Source organism: Neovison vison, chromosome 3 (assembly GCF_020171115.1).
Source record: "Neovison vison isolate M4711 chromosome 3, ASM_NN_V1, whole genome shotgun sequence".
Taxonomy (NCBI): domain Eukaryota; kingdom Metazoa; phylum Chordata; class Mammalia; order Carnivora; family Mustelidae; genus Neogale; species Neogale vison.
This window is the reverse complement of record NC_058093.1, coordinates 222,345,214-222,369,705: the sequence shown is the minus strand read 5'-3', so window position 1 is coordinate 222,369,705 and position 24,492 is coordinate 222,345,214. Positions and strand designations below refer to the sequence as shown.

The 24,492-nt window shown below is 50.5% G+C and overlaps 1 protein-coding gene across 1 annotated transcript in view; it reads left to right on the top strand.

Annotated features, from left to right (window-relative positions):
* Positions 1-24,492, top strand: part of MYO18B (myosin XVIIIB) — a 237,265-nt gene that overhangs the window by 6,710 nt on the left and 206,063 nt on the right. The window contains exons 5-11 of the mRNA XM_044244039.1: positions 164-276; positions 1,518-1,694; positions 6,277-6,475; positions 7,795-7,937; positions 8,758-8,858; positions 9,177-9,240; positions 18,407-18,551. Of these exons, the coding sequence (XP_044099974.1) occupies positions 164-276; positions 1,518-1,694; positions 6,277-6,475; positions 7,795-7,937; positions 8,758-8,858; positions 9,177-9,240; positions 18,407-18,551 (942 nt within the window). The remainder of the gene's footprint in view (positions 1-163; positions 277-1,517; positions 1,695-6,276; positions 6,476-7,794; positions 7,938-8,757; positions 8,859-9,176; positions 9,241-18,406; positions 18,552-24,492) is intronic.

Genomic DNA, 24,492 nt, shown 5'->3' with positions numbered 1-24,492 from the left:
TGAGCCAGATGATGAAAGCCCAAGTAACCCAGACTCAGCTTCTGTCCTCAAAGGGTTCAGGGTCATAATTTGATCCTTCTATAAGCTCTGTGGTCTGACCATTCAGCTTAGAGCCTTTCTCTCTCTTTCTCTCTCTCTCTCTCTCTCTCTCCACTGTCACCAGCAACTGTGCTGAAGCCAGATGAGGGAACAGCTGACCTGCCGGCAGGAAGGGTACGACTTCTCATCGATGCTGACAAAACCATCACCGAGGTGGACGAGGAACATGTTCATAGGGTGAGCCCTACATCCCCCTACCTGCATGCTCCATACCTTCTTTCCCCAGCCCCGCAAGAGAGGTCCTGTATCTGACTGCACATGCTGGAGGGAGTGGTAAGGAAAACCATCATAGACCTCTGTTGCTCTCCTGGCAGTATATTGTCATGGGGTCGTTGCTCTATCCCAGTGTTCTCTTAGTGAGGATACAAGAACGACATATGTGTCAGAACTGGGAGTTCTGCTTGATCCAAGAAAGTGCTTGCTTTTCGTTTTATGGACATTGCAAATCATACTACAATGCATGTTTCCCTTTTCACCCTGGCTGCCAGGGAACTCAGAGCCAAATGTGCAGCTATAGCTTAGGTTTCAATGGCCTATTATTTAGGGGTATTAACTTTCTTTTGGTTGAGAAGCCCAACTCCTTTTTGTATAATTTTTATAATACACCATAAATCTTTTTGAGATTTAGAGTCTAATGATGGGGGAAAAGGGTCCTCCTGTCCTGGTCCTCTTCCACCTCTCACAGCCTACTAATCAAGAAGATGTTTCTTCCAGCAGCTCCTTGTGGGTCTCATTCATTATTCCTCCTTTTCTGCCCTCTGCCGGCCCCAGGACCTCTACTCCTGCTGGTATTGACAGTTTGTAGTGGGCCCGTGTCCGCTGACCTGCGAGGAGCCCAGACTTCACCCAAACCCCAGAGCACTGGGCCCAGAAAACTCTCTGAAGCTGGAAAGAATAGTAGGAAGGCTTTTAGAATGGCTGCCCCAAAGAGAAGCTGCAGTTGTCCCTTGCTTCCGGGAGAATTTGGGCATATCCAAAGGATCAATGCATGATGGGCTATCAGAGAAATGGGGCTGTTTAGCCACTGGCCTTCATCCCCGAGTCTCACAGAACACCTGCAGGACTCCCTGGCAAAACCAGAGAGGGGGCAACAGGCACGCACACTTGCTTTCTCTGGAACAACCCCCTTCTTGTGGTGTTTGAGACACGGGAGTCTGTCCGAATCTTGCTGGCTCTCTTTGGAGCCTCTCCCCTCCCTGGGCAGTGATGGTAGGGTTGTCCTTATTTCATTTGTATGGTTCTGTTTCTCTCTTTCCGGAGTCCTCACTTTCTGTCCTGGTCTGAGGGAAACAGCTCTCCAGGGAGAGGGTCACTGGGGCCTTGTGTGCATGTGAGCATGCGTGTGTGTGTGTGTGTGTGTGTAGGGGTGATGGCAGTAGTATGGAGGCCCACAGGACACTTTGCATGATGCTTCACAGGCCAACCCCCCTGAGCTGGACCAGGCTGAGGACCTGGCCTCCCTGGTCAGTATCAACGAATCGAGTGTCCTGAACACGCTTCTCCACCGCTACCGGGTGCAGCTGCCCCACACCTTCAAGGGGCCAGACCTGATTGTCCTCCAGTCCCCAGGGCCCCCAGCGCCCTCTGTAGGCAAGGTAAGCAGGACCATGGGGACATGGCGGAGGCAAGGGTGCCTGACGGGTGGGGTGGTGTCCCCTCTGCATCTCAGGGGAGAGCAGAGGGCAGCTGGAGCCCCCTGCAAACCTGTCTGTGAGTCTCATCCTGCCAGATAGAAGATCTGGGGCATTGTGGGCATCGTGGGCATCAAGGACCACCTGAGCCCCCTCCGGAGAGGGGAATGATGGATGAATCAGGGCTGGAAACAAACAGGGACATTAGAGACTATAATCATGACAGAAATATTGAACTAATATCAGCTCTGGGCCAGGTGCTACTTCAAGTACCTTTTCAGAGTATCTCAGCTAATACTCACGCACCCCTGAAGAGATAGGACCTTTACCTGCTGCCTGTTGTAGACGAGATCTGTGGGGCCAGCCCTCCAGTTCCGCAAAGGGGAGAGCTGGGGGTGAAACTCAGGCCGCCAGCATTTTTGCGCCTCAAACCCCATACTGCACATTCGAAGGTTTGAGACCCCCACATAAATCAGGAACCAGAAGCCCCAATTGATTCTGCTTTTCCTTTTTTTTGTCCCTGCAAAGTGGAGAAATGGCCCGTTTTTTTTGGGCAGACAGTCCCAGAAAATGCAATCTCTCAGCGCCCCCTTGTGGCGTTATCTGCAGCCACACCCTGGCCACCTGAGCCAGATAGCCTCCTGGTCCCCCAGATTGAGATACTGACGGAGAGTCTCCTCGATGCAGGGCATGGGGGTGCAAAAGCAGGGAGGAAGACAGACAGACTGTCCTTGTGGTGCTTCCGTTCTGGAGGGGGAAGACAGGTCCCCACTGACAAAGACAATGGTGGGTAGAGCAGCTGATTGTTGGGGAGAGAATGGGGAGGCCGGGACGAGGGGGGACTGATCACAGCAGGTCTTCCACGTGGCCGTAAGGATTCTGGCTTTTTCCCTGAGCATGATGCCAGCTTCTGGGGGAGGGGGTCTTCAGCAGAGGTGGGAGATGGTCTTCCGTGCTGATGGAAATTGGATCTAGTGCAGGCAGGACACCTGCTTGGAGGTCTTACTTGGGCGCCGTGGGGAGGACTTTGTGATTGGGGAAAGCACAAGCCTCTAGCACAGCTGCTAATGCCCCCTGAGTGCCTTGGAATGATCACGACCTCTCTTCGGCCTTGTTCTCTCGTCCGTTAACTGGGGATGAAAAGCTACATCTTGGGGGGCCAAGGAACAAATCTACCCATAGCCCCCAAATGATGCTAAATTCCATTAAAAAAAAAAGGCTAGTGGTTCTGAATCCCCCTTCAAGACCCCTCTTCTCCAGGACACCACACCACCCCTTCACGTGTTCCCCAGCCCCGCTGTCTGGGGGCCTGTGCACCCTCTCCTCTCTTGCTGTGAGGGCTGTGCTTCTGCTCCTGCAGCCTCAGGCCTCCAAGCCTCCCAAGAAGCTGCGTGGTGCCTCTTGCTCCTTAGAAGCCTCCGGGAGATTTTGTACAGACCCCTACAGTGAGCCAGATTCTTGCTGACTGTTCTGGACTGAGGCATTCTTTACAGAATCTGGGCTGAGAGCTGAAAGTGCAGGCTTTGGGAATATGCCTTGTAAGGATTTAGGTGATGCCCCGGGCCCCTGTAACTCTGAGATGGGGATGGGACCCCCTCAAAGGTCCAGATTCCCAAACCCAAACCTGAAACCCCCTTCAGCACTTTGGCTGAGTCACATGTGGTTCCTCCAATGGCCACCAGGTGGGAGCAGTGACCTGTGGTGAGCCTGGGCCTGGGGCCACCCCCAAGATGGGCTGGGTGGGGACTGGGGCGACGTGGGGGGGGGGTGCGGGGGGGTGCGGTCTCTCTCACTGGGGATGGCTGGGAGTTGAGTGTGTGCTCCGGGGCGCTGGGTGCATGGGTGTGAGCATGGGTGTGTAGTGTAGATGGGTACAGCTCTGTGTAACTGTTGCCTCTGCCACTGTTGGATGTGTGTGCCCGTAAGCACGCCTATGTGCCAACATGCAAGACACGTGTGCATATGCACACCTGTTTATGTACAGAGGGGCCTGGATTAGGAGGATCCTCCCTTTGTCCTTCTAGCCCCCAACGAACCTCTGAGGGGACTGACAGGTGGGATAGCCTGTTCCCTGAACTTCAGCGTTGCCAGAGTGGGAGGCAGCATTGGGATTCAGATCCCAGAACCTTCTGCCTGCGGCATGCCTGAAGGCCATGTCCAGCCAGTGTGGGGGCGTGTCCCACCTTTGCCAGCTCTGGGGATCCTGCTGAGCCCTGTTTTTTGTGTCAGGACAGGGACTCATTATTGTGTCTGGGTGTCTTGGGGAGAGGAGGACAGCCTATGACTGGGGGCGGCCCTCAGCCCCAGGCCAAAGGTCCAGGTAAAGGGAAGAGCCACCATGTGGGGGTTTGAGCCCCTGGCCCTGCTAAGGCAGTGGAGAGGGCAGATGGGGTGTCGCTGGGCCCCATATTCACCTACTTGTCATGCCAGGCTTTGGATGTCCTCCTCCAGCCGGGCCCACTGCCCTGCCCATTTTGGTGCCTTTCCACTGACCACTTTGCCTCCTGTCAGCCTCTTGCTTTCCACCCAAAGGCCACGCTAAGCAGACTTAGTCAAATGCTCCAGTCTCTGGTTTCCCCCTTACTTGCCCCACCCTTACTCCCCAGGGCATTTGGCATAGCCGCGCCCCCCTTCTCCTGCAGACCCTCCCTTCCTGAGCTCCAGGTCTCCCCTGTCCTGGTTTTCCTTCTGTCCTGCGGACCCTCCTCCTCAGCCTCCTTTGCTGGTCTCCCTGACCTCCCCAAGACCCAGTGCCTGTCCCACACCTCTTGTCTCCTCCCCTCTTGTCTCTTCCTCTTTATTTATTTATTTTTTTAAAAGATTTTATTTATTTATTTGACAGAGAGAGAGAAAGATCACAGAGAGGCAGACAGAGAGAGGAAGGGAAGCAGGCTCCCTGCTGAGCAGAGAGCCCAATGCAGGGCTCTATCCCAGGACGCTGAGATCATGACCTGAGCTGAAGGCACCGTTTGTTTAACCCACTGAGCCACCCAGGCGCCCTGTCTCCTCCTCTTTAAACACCCACTTCCTTGGTGATCTTATTCAGGCTCATGGCTTTACAACGTCTCCCGTGAGATCTAGTTTAATTCTTTGTTTTCTTTATCATCTGGCTCTTCCCAGCAGAAAGCAAGCTCCGTGGGGCAGCGCTGCTTTGTTTTAAATCAGATTCATTAACGTATAATTTACATACGGTTTGATTCAGCCTTTCCAGCCTACAGACCTATAAGTTTCAGCCACACACGGGTAGTTCGGTAACCAACTGCACCATCAATTACAGAGCTGTTCCTAGTCCTCTGGTCCCTGTATAGTCACTCTCCATTCCCACGGTCCTGCCCTTGGAAGCCACTGATCTGTTTTTTTTTTTTTTTTTCTGTCCCTAGAGTTGGGCCTTTTCTGAAAAGTCATGTCATTGGAACAGTGCAGCCAGCCACCTTTGAATTGGCTTCTTCTACGTCCCAGGATGCATTTCATGTTCACCCATGTCACTGCAGCCACTGGCCCGGGTTCTTGTATGGCGTGTGTGCCCTGGCCTATCCACTCACTGGGTGACCAGCTGTCCTGGTTTCCCCAGGATGGAGGGGTTTTCTGGGACAGGGGACTTTCAGTGCTCAAACGGCAATGGCTGCTTACGTTCTTTCCCTCGTTAAATGGCAATTTTTGCCAATGGTTGTTCCTAGTTTCCAGTGATTTTGAACATATGTCCAATAAAACCGGTGCCATTGACGGTTTTTGGTGAACACACACAGTTATTTCTCTAGGGTATATACTTAAGAACGGGATTGCCGGGTTGGATGCTGAGCATACATCTCACTCTTTCTCAGAGTGACCGTGTCATTTTAGCCTTCTTACTAGCATTGTATGAGAAGTCCAGTAGCTTTGTATCTTCGCCAGAACTTGGTAGTGGGTGTTAAAAATTAGTTTTAAACTTTTTTTTTTTTTAGTCATTCTAATAGGTATATAATGGTATCTTTTCATGGTTGGTAGGGCTTTCCTTTTCCCGATTTGTATATTGCTGTACCCCCCAGTGCCTGGAACAGTGTCTCACATGTAGTAGACACTCAGTAATTATTTTTTAATTGAATGAAGAGTAAATGAATGGCTGAGTGGATGGCTAAATGGAGTGAAGGATCTAAGGTATTACCTAAAACTGTTATGGCAAATACATGGCATACACAGCACTAGCTACACCGTGCCTCTTTCTGTTTCCATGGCAGACATTATTAATCAATCTTGCCATTTTATCAAGCTGCCTCATTCCGGGCAAGTACTATCCAATAATGAGTTGACACAAGCCTCCGAGGAGCAAGAGAGGAGATCCAGACTCCGAGTGGGCTCAAAGGCTGCTGAAGGACTCACAGTGGGTCAGGGCAAGACTAGACCCCAAGGCTGGGCTTTTGCTGGTTACATTCAAGACTCCTCTGAAAAGGCTGGGGTAGGATGACAGGACATGAATCTGGGCTCAAGGCTGGGGTGGGGCACTGTCTTGGAATGCTCCCTCGGCACTGGCCGAGGTGGAAAGACTGAAGCCTAGGATATCTTCCTGTAGGTGCCTAGGGGCCGCCGGGATGGCCTGCCAGCCCATCTGTCCTCCTTGGCGCAGCGGGCATACTGGGCGCTACTGAGCCAGCGGAGAGACCAGAGCATCGTGGCCCTGGGCCGCAGTGGTGCTGGGAAGACCACCTGCTGTGAGCAGCTCCTGGAGCACCTGGTGGCAATGGCAGGTGGTGTGGATGGCAGGGTCTCAGGTATAGTGGTCTCCAGGGAACACGTGTTGAGGGTGGGTTGTAGGGGAGGGTGGGGAGAGTTGGAGTGGGCACTGGGTTTCTCCTCCTTATGTCCATTCAGCTAGCATTTACTGAGCATCGATGGGCAGACGCTGTTCTTGCTTCTGGGCAGGGCCTCCTGTGGTTCATTGGACAACCTTCCTCAAGACATTCACAGCTATGGGCAGAAAAATCATCATATACTGACATTGTTAGAACCAAACTCTTGTCTGCTGTGTGCTGGGAAATCATCCTAATAAATATATAAACCTATGATTATATGATGTAAATGATGTGCCCCTTAGAAAAGGTGTCCTTGTGCAGTGCACAACCTGCTCAACTGTACAGAGAACCCAATAAGTAAAGACAGAAGGGCAGGGCCTATGCTCATGAGGATTTGACAACCAGAAGGGAAACCGAACTTCATATATATTCCAAACTTGCATGTTCTGCACACAGTGCTGGCAGAGCTTGTTAGGAGAGAGGTGGGGCAGTGGGGGGAGCCCAGAAGAGAGGGAAGTGGGGATTTCCTTGGAGTGGGGAGTGGAGATTTCCTTGAGGTAATGATGTTTCAGCTAGGCTTTAAGGAGAGATGTGGGTACAATGATTATCCCCATCTTCAGATGGGGTATCAGAGGCATAGAGAGGTTGACTTGTCCCAAGTTAGATAACTAGCAAAGGCAGAGCCCATATTCAAATCCCCTTACTACTGTGTGTGCTGCTGTCTCACTACAGTTGTTCCAAACCTTTATTGATCACCTGCTCTTCACCTGACTCACGTTAGGAACTGGGGATAAAATGGGGAGAGGCACCAGTCTTGGCTTTCTCAAAATGTAGTTCTGCTGTGAGTGCATGTGTTGGGGGTGGGAGTCAGGATAGGCACAGTGCCTAGCACATAGTAGGTACCCAATAAATAGTTGTGGAAAGACTGCAGGGCTTTTCAAGACTGCTGCTACCCTGTGAGCTCCCTCAGAGCAGGTCTGAGAATGTTCATGCTCTGCCCTTCTGCGTCAGGCCCAGGCAGCCCCTGTCATCAGGCTGTATCTATTCTGGCACTGCGAGTCTCCCCTCCTTGACTCAGTCTTGCTCCCCCTGCACCCTGCTTGCAGTACACAGCCCGGGCAGCAGTGAAATGTGTGTGGTTTAGTGCTGAGCTGGAGAGGTGGTGGGGATCCTGCTGGGGCTTGGGGCCAGATGGGCTTGGACCAGTGCAGTTGCCAGCAGGGAAGGTAGTCCTGTGAGGAGAGGTGGGGTTGTAGCTCCTGGGCCATAGGTGACGCCTTGCCCCATGCCTCCAACAGTGGAGAAGATCCGAGCTACCTTCACAGTTCTCCGGGCTTTTGGCTCTGTGTCCACTGGCCACAGCTACAATGCCACCCGGGTCGCCATCGTGATGTCGCTGGACTTTAATGCCATGGGGCGAGTTGCGGCTGCTCAGCTCCAGGTGGGTGCTCTGGGCAGACGGGGGTGGAGGGCCCTGGGTGCTGGTACTGGGTGTCCAAGTTCCACCCAGCAGAGGTCACGCCTCCACCTGGGACCCTGGCATGTATCTTAATGGTTGTGGATCCCCAAGCCGTGGCCCCCTCCTCCCTCAGCACCCCGGAGCATTGCTAGCCCGTCTGCACCTCCGAATGTCGCAGGGATGAAATATTCATGGGTAAATATGTAACCCAGCCTCTCATTAGCTGGCTCTTAAAAGCATAAGCTGAAATTAAACAGACGCTCGCCAGCCTTCTGTGGCCCTGCTGTGTGTAACCAACACATGGTCTGTTTGTTCCTATCTCCACGATCACCCGTGCTGCTCCCCTTCCCACCTCAAACATGCTGCTTGAGCAGAAAATAGGATTAGGTTATTAGAAGGATGGTTTGTATGCTGAGCTGGGATAATGTCCAGACTCAAAGAAAACTCACCTATGCCAAATAAGTCCTTTTTCTGTCCCGGCCGTGCAGTTCCCCTGTTAATCACCACTTGGGTCAGGTTGGTAAGCTTCTGTTAAATACGAATATGTTGGAGAGTGACTCCATTTAATTGTTATTACCTTTGGATGCTTTCATCAGAATGAATCTACAGCAGTAGTCAAGTCCCTAAACGGGCTCTGAATCAGTGGGAAAAAGGAGGGCGCAGGTTCCAAACGGAGGTGTCCGGCAGAGTGCGGCCGTGAGCTGTTGCCCCCAAGAGTGCATCGGGGCACAGGGGTGCCCCAACGGGGCCGCCGTCTGGTGTACCCTGGGGGCCAACCACATCGTGTCCATTCCCGTTGCAGACAATGCTCTTGGAGAAGAGCTGTGTGGCCCGGCAGCCAGAAGGAGAAGGCAATTTCGAGGTTTTCTCCCAGATGCTGGCAGGGTTGGACCTGGATCTCAGGTGAGTGATGGCATCTTTGAACTTTGCAGGCAGCCAGGACTCACTCAGGTTGGCTGTTCAGATATGACCCCGGAGCCCGTTAGCTTCTTGTCCCCTGGGTGTATGTGGTTTATGTTCTTCAGGGCTTCCTGGCACTTAGGAAGGGCCACAGAAGGGCAGGGAGTGCAGAATATTCCAGAAATGGGACTAGGGCCTGGCGCAGGCGCTGGGGCCATCCGGACCATGGCAGGGAGCCCTCTGCCATGAGGACTATGTGCTCTGCCAGGCCCCTGGCGTGGGCAGCCCCTCCCTGACTTCCAGTCCCTCTTCTGCTTCCAGGACGGAGCTGTACCTGCACCAGATGGCAGAGAGTCACTCCTTCGGCATGGGCATATGGCCCAAGGTAAGGAGGAGGTCCTTCTGAGGAGTGTGCGGATATGTGTGTCCCTGTGGCCAGGATGGGAGCGTGACGGAGGGGTTCCCTGCATGACTCTTCTCCTTTGCCCGTGGGGGACACGGTTAGCAAGGACCGGTCGTGTGGGGGATGCAAGGGCTACCTTTGTGGGGCCTGGGCTTGTAGGGTAACTGGGACTTGTACACGTAAGGGGAGCCAGAAGGTGGCATATGGAGAGGTAAACGTGGAGGCTCCGGGCTCAAACCCTGCCTCTGACCCATATCAGCTACATGATCTCAGACCCAGCCTCTCTGAACACCTGTCTCCTTTTCGGGCAAATAATGTGAATAGTAGTATCTGCCTTATTGGGTCGGGGTAAGGGTAAAAGAAATGATGTACACAAAATGTGGAGCACAGGACTTGGCCTAGATCCATCAATCTGGTACACTTAATAGATATTACTGGTGATTCACATGGGTGGGTGCAGTCCGGGACGGCTTCCTGGAAGACATGCTCTGTGAGTAGGACCTGGAGAGATGGTAGTCTTTTGTTTAAAAATAAAAACAAGGTGTTGACTTGTTTGCTTATTCTTTTATTCATTTGTTTATATCTTACCAATTGTTTTCTGAGTTGCCCCCCCCCACTACACCTACCACCAGCTCCTGTGCCAGGCCTGTGCTAAGCATTGGGATTATGGTCTCCATTCATGAATTTTTACTCAATTGGGAGAGAGGGATGCGGGTATTAGTGCAGTCGCGTGAGATACGAATATGCCAGACTTGCCCAAGATGCTGTGGGCACCAGAGGATCGTTGAAAGAGCTACTTGGTCTCAGTCAGAGAAGTCTTCTTAGCTACAGGGACATTGGATAGGGTTTTGAGGATCGAATAGATGTTCACCACAGAGAGGAGGATAGATAATGTGAAACTCTATGAATTGTGGACTGACCAACAGTGACAGAAAATAGGGCAGTGGTTGCCTACACACTGTGTGGGGCAGGAGGAGGGGAGAAAGGGTGATAAACAGGAACTTTTGGAAGGTGATGGATTGATGGATATGTTCATTGTCTTTATTAAGGTGATAGTTTCATGGGGATATGTATCAAAGTTGGTCAGATTATACCTTCTAAGGATGAGTCGTTTAGCTTTTGTTAATTACACATTAATGAAGCTATCTACACATAAACACACACACACACGCACACACACACACACACGCACACACACACTGTTGGGTACTCTCCAGTGTTACCGATTCAGCAGGTCTGGGGCAGGGCCTTGGAATCTGCATTCTTCCCAGGTTCCCGGATGATGCTGCTGGTGCTGGTCCAGGAACCACCCCCCGCCCCCAAGGACCACTAACATGGAGCTGATTTTTGCAGTAGGTGTAAGAGGATGCAGTTGTTCCGTCTTTAAATTCTGGGGGCTAATCCACTCTTCCTCCAACACCCCATTTTGCTGACAGGCGTCCACAATATGGTTTTCTTCCAGACCTTGTCTCCCCATGATTGGGGAACTGTTAGGACCCCAGACCTTGACTGTGACTGCCCCGGATGAGAGGCTATCCTGGCACCGGGCTTTCCCATTTGTGTTCATGAACGTTGGCCAAATGTATCCATTCGAGTGTGCAAGAGGATTGTTTTTGAGGAGAAGAGCTCCAGCTTCTGGTCCTTGTGTGCTCTCCTCAGCCTGACTTTTTGTTAACAGTCTGCACACAGGAATGGGTCACAGCGGGAATCTGTGTCAGGCAGGCTTTTGAAGTAGATTTCTTTTTTTGTGTGTTTCTGGGGGGTGTTTTCTTTAGACCAGTTGATTTACGGAAACTGGTAGGGTGTTCCTTTGTTCTCTCTCTGCTACCTGGCAGGGATCCAGGGAAACTTTCCTCAGTGTTTTAAGAACAAAAATAAAATCTGAAAGCTCACTGTTCTTTGATCCCAGCCTGGGCTAGTTTTCTGGGGCCGGGTGGTCCCAGGACTATCTCAGTAAGGGCCTGTGGTGGTCAGGAAATACCCACCAAGAATGGGAGTTGCCAAGTACAAGCTCTCCAAGTTGCCAGGTTGAGCACACAAATATACAGGATGCCCGAACTTCATCTTGTAACTGACCGAGTGTACAGCACGAGGATTATAGTTCATAACAGTGTTTATTGCGTACGTCGAATTTCCTAGGAGAGTGGATCTTAATTGTTCTCGCCACACACAAAAATGGTAACTATGTGAAGTGATGGATGTCTTCACTAACTTCATTGTGGCAGTCGTTTCAGAATGTGTACCTATACTAAATCATCTCATTGTACATCTAAAAATACACAATTTGTATCTGTCTATTATAACTCAATAAAACTAAAAAAAAATATCCTACAGGATGACCAGTTAAATTTGAATTTCAGACACACATAGAATACTTTTTTTAGTATAATTATGCCCCAAATATTGCGTGGGCAGGCCTGGAGGCTGCCTGGAGGAGGTGAGCTAGAGATTGAAGTTGGATGGGGCAATGAGGCCAGCATTCCTGCTCTATCAGATAGTACAGGGAAATATACAAAACAGTACCCATTGTTTATCAGAGATTCAAATTGAACTATATGTGCTGCATTTCTACTGGCAAATCTATAGCTCACTTCATCCCTGGCTGAGTCTCCCCTCCTCCTAGCTTGTCCCACGGACTCAGATCAGTTCTGCTCTGACATAATCTGCCTTAAGGTCCTCCTTGCTCCCAAATTAAATGAGAGGAGGTCCATCCAATACTTGGAAACTCAGACTGTATTATCATATTATGATTTGGATTATTATTCGCTATTACCTTGTATGGCAACATGGGACCAGTTGGGTGGGGCAAGGCTTCAGGGACCCATGAGGCCCCTAGTCCAGGCCCCTTGGCAGTCCACACCTTGTTTTAGTCTTGTTGACCTTATCTCTATCCTCTAGTTTATACCTTTAAAGTAACATTTATTGGGGGGACACCCATCTGGCTCCATTGGTGGGGTTTTTGACTCTCAATATTGGGGTCGTGAGTTTGAGCCCCATGTTGTGTGTAGAGATTACTTTAAAAAAACATATATAGTGTATGTACACAATATATATACAGCAATATACTCCCTATATAAAATATATACTATATATATAATAATGAGATGATAAATATCTTTGTGCATCCATCCTGGGCCTCTGAGCCAGTTTTACTATTCCCTGCTTCCCAGGCCCCTGTCCAGGGAGAGACACACATAAACACACACTGCTCGTGTGTGCATGTGTGTATGTGTGTGTGTGTGTGTGATCCCATTGATGACAATCTCTCATCATGTTTCACGCTGCCTGTTTGTTTATTGTCTGTCTCCCCGCCATCCTAAGGTCCAAGAAGATGGAGGTCTTCTGTGTGCGCTTCACTGCTTATGTATTTTACAAGGCCTGGCACTTAGCTGGGCACACAACAATAAATGTTTGTTGAGTGAATAAATGAACGAGCAGTCCCCCTCACAACTTGGCTAAAATCGCGTCTTTTCAATTTTTTTTTAAAATTTTCTTTTCTTTTTTTTTTTCCCAATTTATTTATTTTCAGAAAAACAGTATTCATTATTTTTTCACCACACCCAGTGCTCCATGCAAGCTGTGCCCTCTATAATACCCACCACCTGGTACCCCAACCTCCCACCCCCCCGCCACTTCAAACCCCTCAGATTGTTTTTCAGAGTCCATAGTCTCTCATGGTTCATCTCCCCTTCCAATTTACCCAAAAGCACATACCCTCATTTTGTGGCCGTGGTAGGCAGAACTATATTAATTGCGATTTAATTTACCCGCTGTATCTTCAAAGACGTTTCCTGGGGATTGGGGGATCTTGTGTCTCTCTTTGGATCCAATGCCTGTGTCCTGGGAGCTGGTTAGGTTGGAGAGAGGTGGTTTGCTGGGAATCACAGAGGAGCCCAGAGAAGGGACTTTCAGAGTTTGGGGCTCTTCTTCTTCAGCCAACCTGGCCTCTGGGGTCCTTGAACACAGGATTAGGAGCACCGTGGGGCTGGTGCAGTGGGTGGGTAAAGTCTACCTCAGCGTCCGTGGCTCTGATTCAGGGACGCTAACTAGCAACAGCTCATTGACATTGACTCATCGATGGATATTTATTGATCTCATGGTGTCCCAGGCACTGACAGAGAGATGACTCAGCTGGGTCTCTGTCGCGAAGGGCTCAATGGCCACAGTAGCAGATCATTCGAAGCAAGAATGACAGGTGCTTGAATTAGAGGTGTGTGTCGGCTGAGGTCAGGCTGGGAGGGGTAGAGGCATATCCAGGAGGGCTGCCTGGAGGAGGTGAGCATGAGCTGGTCTGGTGGTGCACTGAGTGAGATCAACCAGAGGCAGTGAGGCCAGCATTCCTGGTCCTCAGAGCACCTGATACAAAGGGGAAGGTGGAGTGTGGCTGCAGAACCCAGAATGAGTCTCAGGGGACTGTCAGCTGGAGGAAGGCCTAGGCCAGAAACACTGAGCCCTGTGGGCTGGTTCCTGCCCCAGGTGGCCGCCTCCACTAACTGACTGTCATTCCCAGCTCCTGGTCCCTGCCCTGTGCCCTTGCTTCCTGCCACTTTCAGTTTTTAAATGGAACTCATCTGAGATCTGTCAGGGTACCGGGACACATTTAAAATCACAAAGCTTTCATATTATTTTCTTCTTCTCTATAATTTATTTTTCTGCAACCTAGCCTGATTTTTTTTAAAGTGCCCAGCAGCAGTGATAATAATAATCATCTTTGCCTCCCAGCAGTGTGCTTCTGGCTGTTACCTTCCAGGCTTTGGCCCAAGGCACATTTAATTTTTATGACTCAGTTGTCAACTGTGGAGGAATGGTCTCCAAATGGAAGGATGGGAGATCGTGTCCTCTTGCCAGGGGCTCTGCCCAGAGCCCTCCCATCTTGAATCCTCCCAATGGTCTTTTGAGCAAAGGGATTATTATCACATCTGTCTTTCAGGAGCAGTAACCAGGCTCAGAGACGTGAAGTTACTTACCTCCAAGCACACAGCTTGGAAGTGGCAGAGGCAGGGCTGGAGCTGACCCCGAATCTGGCACTATTGCCTGGCCCCCTCTGTCACCTTGATTCTGTGTCGTGGCTGAAGGCCACATGCTCTGGGGTCCGACCCACCAAGCCCACTTGGGTCATTTATCCTCAGTGTTTGCACCTGGGGAATGGGTAGAGCCATACCCAGCTCCTCCATCTGCTCCTAGCAGTGGGGACAGTAGAGTTTCTGGCATGTAATGAATTTTCTCCTGCCCAGTTGGGTGGCTCCAAGGGCCTCTCTGAGCCTTAGCTTCCTCCTCTGTCAGTCGGAGAGACCCACACCTACCTTATAGAGTAGAAGTACCCAGCACAGTGTAGCAGGTGCTCAAGCCACGTTTCCTCTTCTCCCTCCTTAAATAGGCTCCCGGTGCCCAGAGTGGGTTTGAATGGGTCAGATTGAGCATGCAGCAGAACGGCTCAGCTATGGGGAGATTCAGGCTCCGGGCCATCACCGGTCCTGTCCACCCCACATTCTCCATGAGGTTCACCCACCTCTGTGGGCACCGATGTTTCTTTTGCAAGAGAATCGAGTGCATGTTCAGCGTTTTCCTTCTAAGGGCCGGCTTCAGGGAGGACGGTGCTCCCGTACCAGTTTCCCCTCGGCGGCTGGGGAGGCTTCCAGTAGCCCTGGGCTCCATCAGAGAGCAGCTCCCAGATGCACCCTGAGGCTCTCCACGGCCCTTCGCGCAGCGAGACAGGCCAGCACGATCAAAGCACCACACTCCCCCAGCCCGGTGTCCTTCTGCTTGGAGACACTTCCGTTTCCCGCACACCCCTCCCACCCGCCCACCAGCACATTCTGTCTGCTTCATGCGCCACTACTTCCAGGAAGCCTCTGACCCTCCCCAGAGGCTCCCAGCCCCCTCCCACCACCCCTGCCCTCACTCCAGCTGTCATTCAGTTTGCACATCTGTTCCCCTTGAAGGGGAGCCTCTTGAGGGTAGGGCCATGCCCGGTTCACCTTCCATGGAGTGCTAGACCTGCCCTTGGGCAGCGGGGGGGAGGGTGTCCGGGAAAACAGAACAGCTTGGGTAAAGGTACAGTGGGAAATACTCCGTGGTGCATGGGGGCCAGCATTTAGTAGTCACCACTCTGTGCCAGACACTATGCTGTATGCTTTTACACATGACTCATTTATTCCTCACAGTGGCTCTGGGAGGAGGGTGGGCTACGATTTCCATTCTACAGGGGTGGAAACTGAGCCCCAGGACGAGGGCAGGAGATCTGGACAAAGTCACCATGTTGGGGAGCAGAGAGTCTGGGGAATATCTGTCTCTGTCTGCCTCCGAATCCAAACCTGGCCTCTCTCTGCATTGTAGGATTCTCTTGGGTGCTCTAAGCACAGCCCAGTCTAATGTAGAGAGAGCATTCTGGATTTTTTTTTTCCTCACTAAATTACCTGCAGTCTTTGGTTGACCTTGAGTCTTTGATTGCCTCAGATAAACTCTGGGCACTGTGTGAGTTGGCTTTTCTCTTTTTTCATTATTTCATTTCACTTTTATTTATTTATTTGTTTGAGAGAGAGTGAGCACAAGCAGGGGAAGTCGCAGGCAGAGGGAGAGGGAGAAGCAAATTCCCTGCTAAGCAGGGAGCCCAATGCGGGGCTCGATCCCAGGACTCCGGGATCATGACTTGAGCAGAAGGCTACACGCTAAACAGACTGAGCCACCCAGGTGCCCTAATTTTTTTGAATTGAGGTGAGATATAAAGCATATACAATACACTAATTTTTAGTCTCCAACTCAGTGATGATTATATTCTTATCCACACCTGCAGCCACACCCCAGATCAACACCTAGAACATACTCATTCTGACAAAGACTCCCTCAAGTTTCTTTGCCCGCAGTTGTGTCCCTCTCATTCTAGAGTCATCAACCTGACTTGTCTTACCGAAGGCTAGTTTAGCCCATGCTTGAACATTGCAGAGATGGAAGTCCCAGGGTACAGAGCCTTTGGTATCTGGCTTCTCTGGCTCAACCTGGGTCTGTGGGATTCGGGATTGCGGTCACACCCACTGGCAGCTCGTTCTTGTTCGCTGCAAAGTGATTCTCCATCATTGTGCCCCAGCCACACGGCCCTTTGTTTACTCCTTCTCCTGTGAACAGACGCTTGCGCTGTGGCTTGACTTACTGCACTAGCTTCACTGATCTCTCCGTGCATGACTGGGATGCAAGGATGCAAGGAGGGGCTTACATCCCAGCATTAGGCAGCGTGTTTGGTTCCCTGGAAATTCAAGGCACTGGAAACATCTTCCAGATCCTAATTGTTTGGATCAGAAACAGATACATTTGTCTCTCTGTATTTTCTATTGCAACAGAACCATAGGGAGGGGGTGGGGAGTGGGAGGGGAGGGAGAGGAAAAGAAACAGATTAAGCTTTAGGGAAAGTTTCTCCTTCTCTTCACATGAGCTAAGTGGCGGATGATGGAGTCCACCTGTAATTTAAAGTCAAATGCTCAGAGCTGACAGTGGGAGCCATAATAAATGTATTGCCACTGTCCTTTTGGTGTCCTTTCGCTGCTGCTTTGAAATCTCATAAATAACCGAGAACATGTTGGTAAGATGCCTTCCTTCCCTCCGTTTGCTGCAGCGGAGCAGCTGTGGTTGCTAGGTTGAGCTCCTGGTTGCTAGGGATTTTGTGGTCCTGTGGTGGCCCAGAAATATGATGGATCAGTGGAACATGCTTTTGCTATTAATTGAAATATTTTCACAGCGAATCTCTCAATGTCACTGCATGCTTTGATGCCGTCCCAATTGGTTGCGGATCTTTGCAAGACTTCTTTCCTAGTTAGAAGTGGCTTGAATGGAGGGGACAAGTGGCCTGGACTGAGAATCAGACAAGCCTGATTCTAGCTCTGCATCTTCTGATATTCATTTGCTGTGTGACCTTGGGCCGGTGTTCTCCCCTCTCTGGGCATTGGATTACACAAACTTTAAGGACCTGCCAGCTTTAACAGCCTACCGTTCCTCGCCCACACTCTGTAAGAGGGCCAAGTGCAAATCAGTTCCTCATTATCTGCGGGTAGATTAGTGACAAAAGAATTCTTGTCCCCAGCTCACTTCCTCACAGCCCAGCAGGTTTCTGGGCTGAGTCTCCTTGGCCAGATGGTGTGTGCAGGAGTTTCAGACTAATTTTAATATTCAATCAAACATAATTGGGATCATAAATCTGAAAAAGAAAAAAACAACACCCTACAACCCATAAACATCTGATCATGTCACTTTCTCTTTCCTCCTGCTTAAAAATCTTGGGCAGTTTCCCATCACTTGTACTGGGGATAGCAAACGGTTTCCACTTCAGTTGCTGAGACAGATCTGTTGGTGTCGGCTGCAAGGAGTGGTGTCCTGAGAAGAATCGGGGACCCACTGGCTTGCTGCGGGCTCTTGATAGATTACTGATGTCTGCCACAGGTGCGGGAGTACAGATGGGGGCCAGTTGGGGCTGGAATTTAAAGCCCTTGCCCTTAATGTCATGGGTGAGAACTTCCCAACCGGCATCTACCAGCTTCTCAAGCTTTCTCTCTTCTCTGTCAGTCCCTCCTCCAAAAATACCTCCTTCTGTGCCCGCACTCAGAGGCTCCCATGTTGTGTCCTCAGATCTCCTTCGGTCCTGTCATTCCCTCTGCTTGTCGGGACTTATTGCATTAAATTGGTCAGTGATGCCTAGTCACCTTCCAGATTCCATCTCAGGTTTGTTTTGCCTTCTGTGACTCTCTCTATGACGCTTTTGGGTGGGATTCATCAGCGCCTTCCTGCCTCGGAGATCCCATCGCTGCCCGGACCCCAGTTAGGTCTCCTTTCACTGCTCCCTTGAGAAGCCTTCCAAGTCAAGCCCTCTCTTCCGCTTTGCATCCTCAGAGCCCAGTACCAAGCAGAACCCCAAACAACAAAACATCTCCCAAACGAACACATGGATGAATAAAAATGACAGCGCACTCCAAAGTCAGATAGAAGCAATTTCTAGAACTTTCCCTGCATTCGGAGCCCTGAGTGTCATTTTGGCACAGCCTAATTGTGGGTGATTTACTGTGCTAATAAAGCAATCACATGTTCCCCCAACTGCGAACCCTGAGTTGGAGCTTCGCCTTTTCTCTACCCTCATGGCCTCTTCCTCTCTCCCTTCCTTCCTCAGCCTGAAGACAAGCAGAAGGCGGCGGCTGCCTTTGCCCAGCTCCGCTGCGCCATGGAGACGCTGGACATCTCGGAGGGTGAGCAGCGAGCCATTTGGCGGGTGTTGGCAGCCATCTACCACCTCGGCGCAGCGGGGGCCTGCAAAGGTACGTGCTTCCTGCCGAGCTCACCTGCGCTGCCAGCTGTCTGTGTTGGCAGGTGCCTGACAAAGCCCTTCGCTCCATGAGGTGGGACAGGACCCATCTGTCATCTTTGTGTCTCTAGGACTGTACTCTGGGAGACTGTGGGACCAGGCACGGTGAGATGGAAATGGGGCTAGGTTTTCCAAGGAAACCTCGTAGACCAGCATTGTTCTTTCTAGAACTTTCTGTAGTGATGGAGATGCTCTCCAGCTGTGCAGTCCAGAACCAGCCCTGAGCTGCCTGTGGCTACTGAGCCCCTGACATGCAGCTAATGAAACCGAGGGTTGGAATGTTTCATCGCATTACATTTTCATTAACATGAATTTAAATAGTCATATGTAACTAGCGGCTGCTGCGTTGAGCACAGAAACTCTAGAACACCCCCGAGAGATAGCTGAGTCTAAGCAAGAAGGGTGCTGTGTTTCTACCTAGACATTTTGGAGATGCTTCTCCACCTTATGTGCTGAAGCTCACCCAGCCATCCTCTCCTCCTGAGTCTGCTCCCTGCCCTGAATCATCTGTTTACTGATCATCCCTACTTCAGCTTGGTTTTCCAAGTTGTTCAGGTCTTTCCTCTTGCCCTCACCCCTCCCTAGCCAACCATTATTCACCTTGCCATGTAGAGGATCTCTGTGACAGCATTTCTGTCCTTGTTTCTCTATTCTTACTCTTTGCCAGTCTTTTTTTTTTTTCTTCTTCTTCTTTTGCTTGGACAGTTGCAGTAGTCTCATTGTTAATGTCTACTTTCCTCCCTCAGTCTATCTTCATTGTGATCCTTGGGTTCTTTTCTAAAAAACATAGGCCTATTTTGCCATTCCCCAGTTTAGAATCCTCCTGAGGCTCTCCCTTGCCTGCTAACTCAAGTAAAATTCCTTGACCTGGCACTCAAGGCTCCTCACTTCCCTTACCAATTTCTTTGGTCTCTTTCGGCACTGTAAAGGGTCCCGGGGAGACAGTAAGGATCAAGAGCAGTGTTGTTCTTGCCTTCATGAGAGTCATGGTGACTTGTATTGTGATCGTGTTTTTGTCTAGCTCTTTCTAGTAGGGAGTGACTTCCCTGGGGCCCAGAGTTGGGATTTACTTGTTGAATGAAAGCATGTGAATTGAGGTCTGTCCTCTGGGGCTGTGTGCTGACTCTGGCTGACATTCTGGGTCATTTGTCTGTGGGCAACAGACTTCTGGAATAGGCTGGCACATCATTCCAGCCATCCCCACCCTCCTGAGCCTTGGGCTTCATTCTTTGGATTCGCATACATGTGAGCTGCATATATTGGTCCACCGATTTGATTTTGGAAATTTCTAGAAGTGAAGCTGAGTCAGAAATAAGTAAGGTAGGGATCGTCCCGGTGGCCCAAACCAGGGACATACATGCTTGACTGAGCAAGGGTGAAAAATCAAATGCCACCTGCCTTTCCAAAAATGAGTTGTGGGCCACGCTCAACACATTGGGTGCTGGGGCGTTACTATGATTTTGCTCATGGGACTCTAGCGTCTCATTCTCAGCTCCCTTGTCACCAAGACCAATGTGAGTCAGACACACCATGGTGTGGGAACATGGCTGCATCTCCAACCTGAGCTGCCTTTCTTTCCCTGCAGAGCTCTTAATGATCTAGTAAAATCTCTACCCCTATAATTGGCTTTGTCTCCAGGAAGGGTCAGCCAACTGTGGCTTATGGGGCTAAATCTAGTCCGCTGTCTGCTTTTGGACAGCCATAATCTAAAAGTAGTTATTTCAATTAGATGAGTATCTATCTATTTACCTATCTTTCCATCTGTAATAGTTGGGGATGTATGAAAATGTTAGGTTATTCAGATTATAGGATCCATAAATTAAAGTTTCATCGGAACAGGGTCATACCCCTTCATCTGCATATCTATGGCTATGTTCTTGCCACAATGGAAAAGTTGAGGATTTGAGAGAAGGATGGTGTTGCCTGCAAAGCTCAGATAATTACAATTATATAGCCCTTTACAGAAGAAGCTGGCCAATCCCTATCCTACACCATCCCCACGGAAGATCACAGCTACTGGGGAGCTTCATGCCTCCAAAGGGCCCATCCCCCTTGGACCCAACCATGGCAGAGAGAGGATGTTAGGAATCTGGCCCTACCTCTGACTTGATGTGTGGCCTTAAGCAAGTCACCTCTGTCTCTGGTCATAGTTTTATCAGATGTGACATTCTGCCATTGAGCCAGATTTGAGGTTCTTAATCTGGCGAATTTGTTTTCTGACAGTTCTGGGGCTGGAAGTTCAAGGTCAAGCTGCCAGCAGGTTGGTTTCTCCTGAGGACTCTGTCCTAAGCTGCAGAGGGTCGCCCTCCCGCAGTGACTGGCCCTCCACTCGAGTGGGCACCTGTGTCCCGATCTCCTCTTCTGATTAGGACACCAGTCGCATTGGATTAGGGCTCACGCCAGGGACCTCATTTTACCTTAATTATCATGTTAAAGCCTTGATCAATGAATAGTCACAATTTGAAGTCCTAGGCCTTAGTCCTTTAACATATGGATTTGGGGAGGACATAATTCAGCCCATAACACATCCCCATCCCCAAAAAGGGCCAACATCCACTTTGTGCCCAGACCCAGCAGAGGGAGGGATATGAGGGGCTATGACAAAGAGGTGCCTTCTTGTGACTTTATCATCTTATTAGCAGACATGAGGCTTTCTAACCGGGACCATCAGCTAGCTTTGTGCATTGACTGGGTAGAGGATGGGAATGCAGAGATTAGAGCAGGAAAGCCCTGAAGGTACAGAGTCGGGACATCCATGGGCTCGGGATGAGTTGAAGGGAGCAATCCTATTTTACAGAAGGGAAAGCTGAGGCTCTTGGTGCAATGAACTGGGATTGAATATCAGAATAGTCTGAGCTTTGGTGGACCCCTCTTTCAATGCGCACAGAATGCAGCTGGTGGGAAGATCAAATGGAATATGGGAGAGGAGGCTGACCTGGACTGGGTTCCCTTAAGCAGACCCCGAGACAAAGATGTGGGTGCACATGTCCTTCTGGGAGGGTATCAGCAGTACGGGAGGGAGTCAAGGAAGGGAAGGCAGGAGATACTTTAGTGAGTGTGTCACCCTTGGGCAGCCAGAACCCATTTTCACTGGGGACCTCAGGGTGGCTCTGAGAAACATGGTTCCCAGTTGCATTACCCAGGAGACAAGGGAGCCGGGATATTTACCCACCACTTCTTGCTTCTCCGGTTGAAGACTTCTTCTTGGAGACATTAACACCCGCACTTCCTATCTGTCCCACGCTCGAGCTGAGTGCATGCCTGTAGACAGAAACAGCAGAGAGGCATGGAGAAGGATCCACAGTGCCAGATCAGAGACGTACAGGATGGCAGCTCTGGGATGGACCAGGCAAGGGATGCTGGCTTGGTCATCAGTAGCAGCTGGTTCAAGGCTATCCTTCCGTAGAAGATGAGTCTAGGATTTTGTTATCCATCCCAGTGTAGATGGCTCTCCTCAGGTGGCCCAGTGGGTTGCCTCTTTGATGCACTGAGCTGACACAGAATTACCCCCCTCCCCCATCCCAGCACTCAGCAAGGCCTGCAGTTGGGTGGGACCCGCCTTCCGGTTTCCCCTGTCAACCTCCAATGCCACAAAGCAGAGGCTAACAGAGTCCCCTGGCCCACTGACCAGTCACAAGAGGAATTTGTCCATAGGGTTTCTCCCCTTGGGGCATGTGGGACGCCCCCTCTGATGTGGGCTCAGGGACCTGGCCCGTACCTGGAGCTGCCTGTAACGATAAAAAGGGAAAGTCACATATATAAATATTTTATTAATACATGATTATGGCAATAATTTCTTCCAGACTCCCCCCACCCCTCCCCACCTTATAAATTATTTTAAGAGGAGCTGCCATCAGTTTGCCTGGGAGGCCTGCCCGATGATTTACTTACTATATATTCTGCTCTGGAAGATTTCATAATAGGTTGCTCTAAAATCAGCTATTAAGAATTTCAAAGTCATATATAAATGTCTTTGCTTTGTGTCATAACAGATCATTTTGAAATATATTAAGAATCATTTCCATTAATCAGGGTTTTTTTTGTTTTTTTTCCACTAAAATGATGATCTCCTCCCAGGGCGCCTGGCTTCCTTATTTTGAGAGCCCTGATCTTATTTTTAAAAAACCGGTATCAGTCCCTGTGGGGACATTTTAGGGCTCATAACCGGACTCAGGGTTTTTGAACTGTTAGGGCAATGACAACAGCCACCACGAATATCGGTTTAGTGTTTGGCCATTTGAGAAGCACGGCTACCTCGATCGTGCCTCTTGATTAGACCCGATTCATGTGGAAATCCGGTGAGGACCAACAGCGCCTCTGGCAGGAGTCAGAATCAGCCTGCTGGGTGCTCCCCAAGCCTCAGTTTTCTGCTCTGTAAAATGGAGTCAATAGCGGCCCCCGGCTCACAGGCTCATTGTGGGGATTGAGTTGGTGTCCAAAAGTGTGGGGCACAGGACTTAAAAGCTCGTGAAGTGTGGGCCTAGAAGTGTTCATCGTCATGCCTCCTCCTCTGATGGAGTAAAGAACAGAGACTCAGAGAAAGAGTTTTTCTCAGAGAAGAACTCTTTTTTCTCAGAGAAAGAGACATTGCACAGTGAGTATGTTCCAGGGCGAGGCTTGGAGTCTCAGCCGGTCAGTCTCCTGCAAATCTCCCTCTGCCTTCCTCACCTTTGCAATGGGCTGTGAGGGTCATCTGCTAATGCAGAACTGATTTGTTTTTTCTGGGCCCTGGGCTGAGAGCTTCTAGACAGGGTCACTGCCACCTTAGAATAACAGCCTGGGAAGAGAGAGGTCCATTACGATGCCCATCTTACAGATGGGGAAACTGAGGCTGGCCAGAGCTTTGTCCCGATCCCCCAGCGTACACCACTAAAGGCAGAGGTGGCATTTGGACCCAGGTCTGTCCAAGCTCTGGGCCCAAACTCAGGGACCGCATGTCCTGCCTCTCTTGCCCCGTGCACTTCTGTCTCTGTCCTCACAGGCTCCCAGAGGGCTGGTGGGGTCACTTTCTCAGCAAGACTCTCTGAATTGCTTCTGACACCAAATGTGTGGGGTTTTCCTTAGGCCAGCTGATACTCTGATTCTCCAGACATCAACGGGGTGTCCTACAATTCAATCGAATTCAATGAAGATGCTGGAGTCTGTGTAGACCCCACAGTTAAGGGCTTAGTCATAGGCCTGCCTGACCTCAGACCCGGACCACATATTGGGGCCATCTGTCCTTCTGACCGACCCGCTATAAAGTTGGGGACCTCCCACCACCCCCTCAGATTTGATAATTTTCCAGAGAAGCTCACAGAGCCCTAGAAGGCCCTTTACTTACACGTATCTCTTTATTATAAAGGATACAAAGCAGGAACAGCCAAATGGGCAAGGCATGGGGGAGGGGCTCCCCTCCCCTACACGCCTTCCCCCACCCCCAGCTCCTCAATGTGTTAGTTTAGGGGTTTTATGGCGGTTTTATTATTTAGGCATGATTGATGAAGTCTTTGGCCACTGATGATTGATTACTCAGCCTCTAGCCCCTCTCCCCTCCTCGGAGGTCCAGGGTCAAGGCTTAAAGTTCTAAATTTCTAATCATGCCTTGGTCTTCCCGATGACCAGCTCTTGTCCTGAAGCTATGGAGTACCCCCCCCACCCCCACCCCAACCAAACCCCAGCCATTCATTAGTGTGCAAAAGACCCTTCTCCCTTCAGAGATGCCAAGGGTCTTAGGAGTCGTGTGCCAGGGACTGGGGACAAAGACCAAAGGTGTATTTATCCCAGGGGCCAAGCCCGTGCCACAGCCCCCAGACCTGGTGGCCCCATGAAAGGTCACTGAGCACGTGTGGGTGGTCTCAGGCTGACGGGCCCCCAGGCCCTCAGATCAACGTGGGGTCCCAGTGTGCTCATGG